This window comes from Strongylocentrotus purpuratus, unplaced genomic scaffold, assembly GCF_000002235.5.
Source record: "Strongylocentrotus purpuratus isolate Spur 01 unplaced genomic scaffold, Spur_5.0 spur5_scaffold_15, whole genome shotgun sequence".
Taxonomy (NCBI): domain Eukaryota; kingdom Metazoa; phylum Echinodermata; class Echinoidea; order Camarodonta; family Strongylocentrotidae; genus Strongylocentrotus; species Strongylocentrotus purpuratus.
Window position 1 is genome coordinate 11,403,633 of NW_022145600.1, and position 11,434 is coordinate 11,415,066.

The following is an 11,434-nucleotide window of genomic DNA, read 5'->3' on the forward strand; positions in this document are numbered from 1 at the left end:
GCATCGATCAAGCTATTGTTATATTTCCTGAGAGAATTGCACTCACTATGAACTTTGACGAGACTGTAGGTTGAAGTATGGTTGGATATTAATGGTGAGAATTATTCAGTTCAATGGACATGAACGAGATTTGTCTTTGTCAAAATTAATGCAAAAACCATGAAGTTCATTCGAGGGTTGATTTTGATGGGTAATGTGTGTTCATGCAATCGACATTTTTACTGAAATAAAAAAAACCTTTATAAAGCAAACAATAAATGTATTAATAAAACTTTGTTTGACTTATGTGGATGTGAAGGGATAGGCGAATGCCGGAAAATGGTGTTCAAATTGTTGAATATTAATTGGCCCCCAAGAGGACTATGAATAGCGGCTTTTAGAAGCGAGGGACGTGCAGATTAGATATCTAAGAATACTGCATTCATCACATAATCTTTTTCTCGTTATGTCAATGGAGCTAAGAATAGCCCAATCTTCCCGAGCAAAAATCTAACTGAGAACTTGGTTTATTTTTGGAAGCATGGGAGCATGATTGTTAAAGTATGATTGACTAATCAACAATAGCAACCTCTTTCATGTTAAGAGTGATGGGTAATCGTGATCATTTAAGTCATGAGATACAATAAAAAAAAAGATATATAACAATATCGGAGACCCACAAACGTACCGTGTGAGCAAATTCTGATTAATTATGGTATAACATTTTATCCGGTTGTTAAATAATGGATTAAAAGACCTGTCGCTGTAGCTCTTCTTCATTTGCTATGCCAATCGTTCCCAACATTTTTTTTGCATGAATTGTGTTATTCTTTGTGATTTGAAAAAAAAATATTACCACTATGTACAAAATGTTCAAATTGTTTCGCTGATTATTATTGTATGAAAAATGCAGAAACCAATAAATTAATAAATCAATAATAAAAAAATTATTAAAAAAAAAAAATGAATAAACAGTGCATGGTAAATGGTATGAATACAGACGACATGTGTGTGTGTGTGTGTAATTGGGTTTTTACAGACGTGTATCAATCAGATATGATTATTTACGTCTGGGGACCGACTTTTAACGTCACCATCCGAAAGACGTGACTCAGTTTCGAACCTGCGTCCTCGGCTGAATCAGTTTGTAACTTCCACTGTTAGCTGGATTACAGGCGCACGCCACAATCATTATCAACGCGCACGCCATGGAAACGAAGACAAAGTGAACACAAGAGGGAGACATACAGCTAAATAGGACGGTCCTCATTGCTGCTTAGAGGTAGACCGATCACATGAAGCTCTGCCCCGGTTTACGGGGAGGGGGAACACACACCTAAACATCTTAATTAGACAAGCCCCACAAAAACCACACCAAACAAAGAATGATAATAGTAATCATAATAAAGATGATGGAACTAATAATAACAATACTTAAACATGTACTACTAATATAATATTCACTATCATCATCATAATAATCATTATCATCATCATAACAACAACTACGATGATGATGATAATAATGATTATAATCATAATTATGATAATAATGGAAATAATAATTCAAATAAATATACTACTACTACTTCTAATACTGAAGATATTCTGGATACACTGCTGACTAAAGGAAATTATGAACTGTTTAAGGGAGATTTATCCTAAATTTAAATGAGCACAAATTAGGAATGATTGTGTCTCTGAACTATTAACATTATTTAGCTTTAATGAATTTGGAGCAAAATGTAGCTAAAACTGGAGAGTGAAAAGTGTGACAGACGGACAGAGAATAAAGATCAAGACAATTTGCAAATTAATTGACCTTGAAATTATCTTATATAAGCACCAACACTTACAAACTATAATTTCTGTATTTGATGTTGCACACCTACAAAATGACACACAAAAGTTGAATGAACAAACACAGAATAGTTCTTTCTCATCATTATGATACTTTATTATTGCATTTACATACATACATTCATTCATTTACTAATTGTATACAAACAATAACCAAAATTATCAACACCATCATTTATTTCAATTTTTTTTTTTTTTATGTACTGTAAATTTATTTAAGGAATGAATTAGAATACCCAAATGAACAAAATGTGTATTCATATATATTTATAAGTATATATATGTTTAAATATACAACTGTATGTGCAGGATTCCTCCTGTGAATGTACAACATGTTTTCATCTGTACATATCGAGAGGGTTCATTCAGTCCCCCAAATTCTCTGTTTCATCTTTTATCTCAATTGTGAAAAATTTGAGATACGGGTCGCCAAGGCGAAAATGAGCCATCTTCAATGTACTGATCCCCTAAAATCTGATCTTAACATCTAAATGGATCAATTCTCAACTGATACTTTGATGAAAAAACCTGCAAGCCAAAATGGGTTTTAATTGCTTGATTCACATTGATTCTAAGGATAAACATCTTTTATTTTGCATTTTATATGTGTACTCCTCCCTGCAATGTTTGACTATGAAAACCACAATTCACATATATATTTGGAATATTGTCTGGCAGTTGCATCAATTTAAAATGAAGTAAAAGGGATAATAAGATAGTACTCAGCTTATATCATATGATACCAAGTTCTAAATATATTTCTGATTACTGATTGTCTTTAAAGCATATTTAAAAACGTTCATATCAATATAATATAATCCTTTTTTTTAATAATATTTTACTTTCCAAAATAAACTAAACTTTTGAGTTGGGTTGGTCAAACATAAATTATGCGTTTACACCACTTCACAGTACATGGGAAATCCAATCTAAATCCATACAATCTGAGTCACATAATAATGGGATGTAATATAAAGTGTACATCAAGATACTATTCCACAACTTAAAACAATTTAAACAAAACTTTTTTATGTATGCATATAATCTGTATTGTGTAATATGAAAAGATGGAAGACAGATTTTTTCAATAATTACCTTGTTATTTCACAACATGTGATTAAATAAATGATATGCTGTGCCTAGGCCTACCATTAACAGGCAATTTCCTGGAAGACATAGATAATATTTACAAGTAATATACAGGTAACAATGTAAAAATATTTCTTTAATCATGTACAAAATATTATCATTATTAATTTTTTTGATCTGAAATTCTGAAAATGAGAACATAATTATTCTGAAATACTCTCTTCTGGAAGAATCCTACAATTCTTTTCCTTGATTTCTAAACTTTGTTCTTACAGAATATCTCAAGAATTGATAATCAATACCTATGAAAAACAGTATTTACTTAAAATTTAAGATATGAATTCCACTTGACTCTCTTTTTACAAGCTAATGAGAAAACACTGGCATAAGAATTTTGAGGAGTTGTTTATGAGCAATATGAATTTCATGGAAAGATCGATTGTGTGGGCAAATAATGAAACAAATATGTTTAAAGAACTCATCAATATATGAAAATAATCTAATAAACAATAACGTGAAATAAATTAGTTGATAATGGAATCAACCAAATTAGACCCTTTCTTATTTTGTAAACATATAAGTCAAAGCTACGCTGATTTAAAGATAAAAGACAAAAAAGAAGAAGAAGAATATTATCAATTTATCTAACTTCGATGTTTACTTAAATAAATGTACTAAGAATGACTGCCAGAAGTCCAAAGTTGTTATATATTTTTTTCTTTAGAAATGTAAATATAGACTTTAGAACTATTTTCAAAAGTACATGTAATTAAATTTGTGCATACAATTCTAGCTTTGGAAGATATTTGAATAAACAAATTAAAAAAAAAAAATCTTGCCAAAGAATGGAACTAGGCTCGACTAGCACTTGTGCTAACTTCTAGTTCCTATTAACAACTTCACCTAAATATAGTAATACACATATTTACATAAATATCTTTTGTACATTTAATAGTATGCAGAGCTATGTCTAAATGTCGTTTAAAACCATTACTGTTCAATCAACATTACTCTTATGTTATGTATACATGTATCAGTATTATTCTTTGCATTATATGATTGTTCATATGTACTGTCATTATTGTGATGTGTTGTTGTTAATAAATTCAAATTCAATAGTCATTGTTCATTGAAAGAATATGAGAATTAACAATTATGCGAAAACAGAGATTAAGGGAAAGATAGAGAGAGACAGACTGACAGACAAAAAGATAGAGAGAGAGAGAGAGAGAGAGAGAAAGAAAGGAGAGAGAGAGAGAGAGAGAGAGAGAAAGGAGAGAGAGAGAGAGAGAGAGAGAGGGGGGGGGGGGTAAACAGGGTAAAATGAGAATTCATTTAACACATTACTAAGTACTGGGTATAGAATAACTGTTTCATTTTAATTTTGCTGACATTAGGAGTTATGCATATATTTCAAAAATCATGATCACTATTAATGATTTAGGAATACTCATATTGGCAATGCGGTCATGTCTGATGGGGTGAAATCGGACAGTTCTGTAACAAGAATAATCAATTTTTTTATTTTCTCATATAATAATGAAGGTCGTGCATAGCATTTTGGATTTTAAAAAATCCCTCAAACACATTCTGTCATATATTATATCATCATATATTTTCATTACATATTTTTGTCAAATATTATCGAACATAGTAAATGCTTACCGGTAACCATTTCCCATCGCTTTTTCAACAATAGAGACCGACGGAACAATCTTATATATCTAGAAATTTATCTTAACTTTTTGATTGCACTGAAGAAGAACTTACAATGAGTATCTACAAGGCAGAATAAATGCTGATATACAATTTCAGAAGTCAACGTCTGACAACACATTTACAGGTCGTTATGTTGCTGGACCTAGTCTAAATTTGGTCCACTGCTGATTAGGTCCAGAAATGAAAGTCACAGACATCGGTCCTGCAGCATCTAAGGTTTAACTGGCTAGTCTTTAAAAACCAGAGTTTTATGTAGAATTATTACCCTGCCTCTAGTTGCTCCACCACTGGACTTGATCTACATGGTCCATTAAGAACCCAGACCCACCTAGCAATAGAGGCGTCATGTATCCACGGAAACTAGTCTTGTGCGCTCTGTCTCTCGACTTGGTCTTACCCTGGTCTGGCAAATAGGACAGGTCTCATGTGAGTCCAGCCACCTTGAAACACAGCTGGAAGATGATTTAAAAAAAAAGAACATTACAAAAACAAAATACATTAAAACAGACTGCACTTGCAACTATTTTACCAGAATTACATATCACAGATAGGTATTTTGTCCCATTTTTTCTATATGAATGGTAAATCTATCAATGTCTCATTCACCACTAGTGACTAAGGACTAAAACAGTCGTACCAAAAACTTTAAAAGATGTATTTCAAATCATTCATAATCTCAGATTCAAAAGGTTCATAACTTTCCCATTCTTTGTCCAACTATTCAAAACATAAATCTTGTTCATTATTTTTTGTTTTGTTGTTGCTTCCAGTCAAGTTACCATATTAGACAGGGCTCAAATATAACAGCGGTCTGGTACACATGCCCCCCCCCCCACAAAAAAAGCATAAATAAATGCTTGTAGTAAGCAACTATTAGGAGGCGCGATAGCTCTGTCAGTAGAGCAGTGGTCTCGTAATCTGGTGACCCGGGTTCGAAACCAAGGCGATGCGCTAGTGCCCTTTGGTAAGGCATTAATTCTCATTACTAGGACCAACTGAGCTATCGCGCTTCCCCGAATAATTCCAAAAAGGACCCCCAATGGAAAAGGCTAAGGCAGCTCCTCAGGCAGAGAGGGGTTAATTCAAATCCCTTTAGGACTTACACAGTATGAAAGTTATGCTTGCATGGACACTGTCCTACTCGTTCCCCTAGTATGAACTCCTCTAAACACACGGCGCAAGCCTAACAACAAGGAAAAAAGAAAGAAATGTTAGTCCACTGCTCACTCTCACAGTCTCATCTCACTAAAACTACAACAACAAAAAACACATTGATCGGTTAAATAGTTATTTCTGTCAATACTTTTGGTGAAATAAAATGATCACTGGTACGTTTTTGTCATCAGCATCCTTTCTGCTTAAAAATATTGTACAATTTTTGGCATTATGGATCAAAAGATAACTCAAAATCATCACTAAAAGTAGACACTGTATTGCTATGAGTTATGCATCTATTAAAGGCATAGTTTAACAATGTTAAATCTGAGATGCATGGTCCTACGTGCTATCAGTATTTGTGATATGGTTTAATATTGAAGCCCTAAAAAAACTGTGCTTCAAAATGATCATGAAGTTCCTCAAAAAGTAAAAATCTTTGAGTGACCGGTTTTACCATTCTCATTTTCCCCACTAGACTGTAGTGTTATGAAAACCATTAGGAAAACGCAAAAATTCGATTTTGATTTCTAATCACAGATATCTTGATAATCAGACAGGCGATCGGCTTGTAAATGTCATGGGATTCATGTATGCCCTAAAGGTTTATAATTATGATTGCAGCATGAGCTAAATCAAGCAGTTTTTAAAAGGATCTGAGACAAAGTTACCAGATCCCTTTAAGAAGAGCGGTAAGACTATAGATTTCATCCCGACCTGTAAATAGGCCCTGAACTTAGCTGCTCTTAGCTACCACAGCCAAAGACTGAAAGTAAGGCTCACAGATTTATGGACTTTGATGATTTTGAGTGTCAAATAGAGTCTTGTGTCTGCAAACTAATCCTAGGTTACTTGCCAAATCCTATGTAACCCCCCCCCCCCCCCCATCCAGGAAGGATACAGTTCTCACATGCCAATATACATCTGTTTCTTACATTCTCATAGTTGTTTCCTCTCTTTATATAAGAGACCGGTGTTTCCTAGTGCTTCTTATATATTTTGAATTCAATGTCAAGGCACTTCCAATGCACTCTCAGAGGATACACCAACTATTTATATGAGCTGAGGCTCATCAATCTCAAAACAAAGCTGGCTAACACACATGCTACTGTTTTAACAACAAAAAGTAACAATTATATATAACTTGAACAAGTAATGGAGACAAGAGACCATTTTGAATGGGGGAAGGGGTGTTCGACTAACGCTGCAAAAAAAAAAAAAAATGTCAGCCACAACAATAGCGAACTCTGAAAGCCTGCCTGCACTAGTTTGGCCAGGAAGGATTAGACCTCCCTGCATGATCACTGACAGGTGATTATCTCATCAAATCAGCTTTCACTTAACATAAGAAAAAGGGGACCATGGAGGACCAACGGGTACCGCTTGGGCATTGTTTGCTATATAAAGGGCGCAAGTAGCTATAAGTAGTGCAGTACGGTCCCGCTTTAATTGGGAATGTCAGCACTCCCTCCTCCGTAGCAACATCCCCGATTGTGTTGTATTTTGCAAAAGTCAAATTCAAAATCAAAATCAAATTTTTTAATAGAAATAAAAACATGCAAAATCTTTTAAAAATGTCATTTCACATATTACCTTCTACAATAAAGGAACCTGCCCCTAAAACTTAAAATATATTTGAAGAAATAAAAAATAAAAAATGAAGTCCTTTTGTATCAGTTTTCAATAAATGTCCATCAAAATTTACTCTCTTCTTTGTGATTATTCTAATGATCATTAATATTTCCTGCAATATGGAGTCTAAATAATAATCAACTTACATCATTGGTCATCTTCTTGGAGTATTCAACCTAAATATGAAGTGAAAATAGAAAAGAAGAATAAGTGTAATATTTATTTACATGCATGAATTAAGCCCTGGATAACCATCGATCCTGAGAAAACTTCCTCAGCCCTACAATCATCCCCTCTTTTTTTAAAATCTGAAATCATAGAAACTTTCACCATTTTTGTTGGTTTTAATTTTTCATTTCAACTGGCAAATGGGCTGGACTTTCCCTTTAACATCCCGACACAAAACAGATAATAAAAACAATTATTTCAGCTACATGTATGCGGACATGATAAATCATCTTTTTTTTTTAAATTGTTAAATTTATTTTTGTAGTAGTATATAAAAGGTGGTAATTATCTGCATACCTGTACTGAAAGATATTGCCTAACCCACACATGTATATTCACACACACAAGCGCACACATGAATATGCTATACCGGTAGTTACCTGTTTGTATCCCATTTCAAATTGGCCTTCTCTCCTCAACCTAAATGTAATAAGAAAGAAAAGACAAGAGAACCAGGAAATACGGTTAACAGCTAAATTATTCATACCCCTTCCGTTACTCAAGAATGAAAGTTGAACTGGTTGAATTGGGGCCTGTGATGAATACTTTTAGCTGTAAGCTATAATATGTCATGTTCTCAAGAAACATAAATCAGGAATTATTTTTTTCACTTACTTTAAAAATTAGGAAACTTGGTTAGAGTAAGAATAATATAGTTGTTAATTGTATATCATAAGAGGAGAGAGATTAACTGAAAAATATAGAAATAGAATACATGTTGTATCTATCAAAAAGAAGAAAAAAATGCACAAACACATCACCATTTTCTTTATATTACTCCTGTTAAAATATATTTTTTGGTGAAGTTTGATGCTTTATTTATAAATCAAATCATTTCTAATGGCATTAACAGCAAGTGAGCCATTGAAATGGCCTTTGAGAAGAATGTGATGTTGTTTTCGTTAACAATGTTATAGGAAATTGGTCTACAAGTGTTTCTGTTCTTTTCTGCTCTTCAAATTGAAGAATAATTCAGTTACCTTTCAAAGATTAACATACATCATGGACTTTTCAAAAGCTAACTAGATTATATCTATATTCAGAGTCAAGGGCATTTCATCACTTTCTATAGATGGTCCTGTACGTGACAATTTAAAATCAAAGATGTAACGCATGATTGTTAGCAGAGTAAAAACAAAACAAAGACTTTGTATCTTACATACTTTCAAAAATATTTTACACAAAATACGACCCCTTTTGCATAAAAACAAGAACAACAAAAATGGGCTCTTAATATGAGCCCCTATTTGGGGCTTATTGAGCATACATCCACAAAAAGTACCCTATTTGGCGAAAACAGGTTCATATTCACATCCACATGTTTGTGAACATAGTGAAAATATGACCCTTTTTCTTGAAAAAATTTCTTGATCTTTCCAAAAACTTTTTTTTTTCTTCCTCCAAACCTCCAAAAAATTCAAGCGTCCCCGAAAATTAACCATTTAAAACAAAATAAAACAAAAAACTACCAAGCGTACACATTGTCAACACAAAGTTCAAATCCTTGGTTCTTTTCTTCTATTTCTATGGTAATACTCATCAACGCCTGTTCAGCATCTAGATGAAGGTGAAGCATAGAGTTGTTATATATAGCTCTATGCGGTACAGTTCCTGAAAAGGGAACTAAATTGTTTCAAGAGCCACCTTGAACCGCTCCAAAGAAGGCAGTTCCTAAACCACTTACTTGGACAGATAGCAACAGAAGACGATGTTGAGGATGAAGATGATTCCTGCTACCAGAAGAAACGGGAAGAGTTGCTCTATACTCATCCCCATCTCAGTTCATTATCATCAAAGAGAATGAGCGCATCCATGCAGGTGAATGATCCTTGTCCACTCACAGGCTAAGTCTCATGAAACCTCAAGTTTCTCCTAGGAACCTGTTGGTTAGAATGAAATATTTTTGAATAACAAATGGTTTTCAGATCCTCCTCTGAAAGCAGAGTTGGCAATTTACTTTTTAAAATTACAAACAAAAAATACAAAATGATCTATCATGATTTAAATCAGCAATTAAAAGTCATATTAATATTCATTACAATAATAATGATTATAATATTAATAATAATAATAACTATTGGATATTTTTATAGACTTGAAATAACATGTCATAGTACTGTTTATCAGTCATGAAATTTTTCACAAGTCAATTTCAGAATATAACAGCAAGATTTAAAAAAAAGCATGGCTTATGAAACATTCCAGGGGGCTCATGAAGCTCAGGGGTTTAAGGCATTTAATTACGGTCAGATGAGCATATTTTGATACCTTATTTGTGACACTGGCAGGTCACTATATGGTGTGGGGTCCAGGGCCCCCGGAAGCTCAGGGGTTTTAGGCATTTAATTACGGTCAGATGAGCATCCAGAGGGCCCTTAATGGGGTTCAGGGGACAGAGCCCCAGGAAGCTCAGGGATTTTAGGTATTTAATTACGGTCAGATGAGCAACCAGGGGCCCGCCTTATGGGCCTTGGTGGGGTCTTGGGGCCTAGCCCCCGTATTGTGACACTAGCAGGTCACTATTCTTTCTTTCTTTCCTTCTTTTTCTCCCCCCCCCCTCCGAGCTCCCCCACGTCCGGGGCCCCTGCACATGTGTATCAGAAAATGTGCCATCGGAGAATAAATGAATTAAATGATTACATAACTTCAGGAGCACTAATCTAGTCTTCGTCTTGATGGGTTTTACAATAATAAAATAATGTACAAATTACCTTTATCTGCCAATGCACAGATTGTACATTATTTTGCATGTATTTTATCTACAAACTGGCTTATTCACTCGACTTGTCTAATATAGCCATAGCATATAGGCACATGACATCCATGATTATCTAATTATCAGTACAGTACAACAGTCAATAGATCGAGTACGTACGTCAAAGGTGAAATAACAGCAATGTCATCGACAATCTACACTTGTTGTTAACACCTGTTGGAGATTTTTTTTTAAAAGTTACATTTCAGCAAGAGATCAGTAGGCTACGTACGGTTCCGATTTTAGGAGCAGCAAACTCCTGATCCTTTTGAGTTTCTGTTATTGTTATGAGAAGAGTCGGTCAGATTTCCAATTGTTTTACACGAATGTCTCAAGACAAAACGCCAGGCAGAATGCAAAACAAGTCAATCATGATTCGAGCGAGCTCGAGATCGCGATCGAGAGCCGAGGCCGAGTGCGGCCGCGGCCAGGCCGGGTAAATCTAGATCTGAGGTAGTCTACAATTTATAGATTTATCTAGAATACCTACATCTTCAGTAGACTTTATTTCACTCTAGGAATGTGTTGAGCTACACCTAATCAGCCAAATTCCAGAGATTCACTAACAGTCTAACTTTTTACAGGACAGTTGCTGGTACACCAAGGCTCGATTATTCAACAACAGATATACAGTGTACATGCATGTACGTACCGCGCGCCGGGGTCGGAGAAGTAATTATTAGGTAAACAAACAAAAGTACGTGCATAGTCTAAAAACGCATAGACGGAGATTTGAACTGGTGGTGGTGGTGGTGGTGGTGGTGGTGGTGGTGGTGGTGGTGGTAATACCTGACTGCTTAGAAAGCACAAATGCTTGTAAACAAGCAACCAGACGGCCTACGGCTTTAGGTCCTCTCCGAGGGACCTGGTAATGAGGATTAATGCCTTATGCAATTTGAAATGTGCGGTCATGAGAATATTGTTTTCAATTCCCTGCTAAATTAAGTCGTAAAACAGATCTGATATTACCAACCAACTATTAATAGGAACGCTAGACATATATGATCAAGGAGGAGG

The 11,434-nt window shown here is 34.5% G+C and overlaps 1 protein-coding gene across 2 annotated transcripts; it reads right to left on the minus strand.

Annotated features, from left to right (window-relative positions):
* Nucleotides 1-4,207: 4,207 nt before the first annotated feature.
* LOC100891007 (RING finger protein 24) lies at nucleotides 4,208-11,081 on the minus strand. 2 transcript variants are annotated; one of them, XM_003724440.3, is made up of 6 exons: nucleotides 10,908-11,081; nucleotides 9,347-9,542; nucleotides 8,043-8,082; nucleotides 7,581-7,610; nucleotides 5,751-5,830; nucleotides 4,208-5,099 (listed from the first exon to the last, which is right to left on the minus strand). In XM_003724440.3, exons 2-6 carry the CDS (start codon nucleotides 9,436-9,438, stop codon nucleotides 4,991-4,993), a joined length of 351 nt encoding a protein of 116 aa, XP_003724488.1. In that variant the 5' UTR covers nucleotides 9,439-9,542; nucleotides 10,908-11,081; the 3' UTR covers nucleotides 4,208-4,990. The 2 variants fall into 2 exon arrangements, with proteins under 2 accessions (XP_003724488.1, XP_003724489.1); XM_003724441.3 differs by lacking the exon at nucleotides 10,908-11,081 and adding an exon at nucleotides 10,650-10,870.
* Between the last annotated feature and the right edge of the window lie 353 nt (nucleotides 11,082-11,434).

Bases quoted from the DNA above. Each gene is read 5' to 3' on its own strand.
- LOC100891007 (XM_003724440.3), bottom strand. From the start codon at position 9,438: ATGGGGATGAGTATAGAGCAACTCTTCCCGTTTCTTCTGGTAGCAGGA. The intron at 5,831-7,580 runs GTAAGTTGATTA...CCTTGTTGTTAG, and splicing joins CCAAGAAGATGACCAATGAT to GCTTGCGCCGTGTGTTTAGA. The intron at 5,100-5,750 runs GTAAGTCCTAAA...ATCATCTTCCAG, and splicing joins AAGCATAACTTTCATACTGT to CTGTGTTTCAAGGTGGCTGG.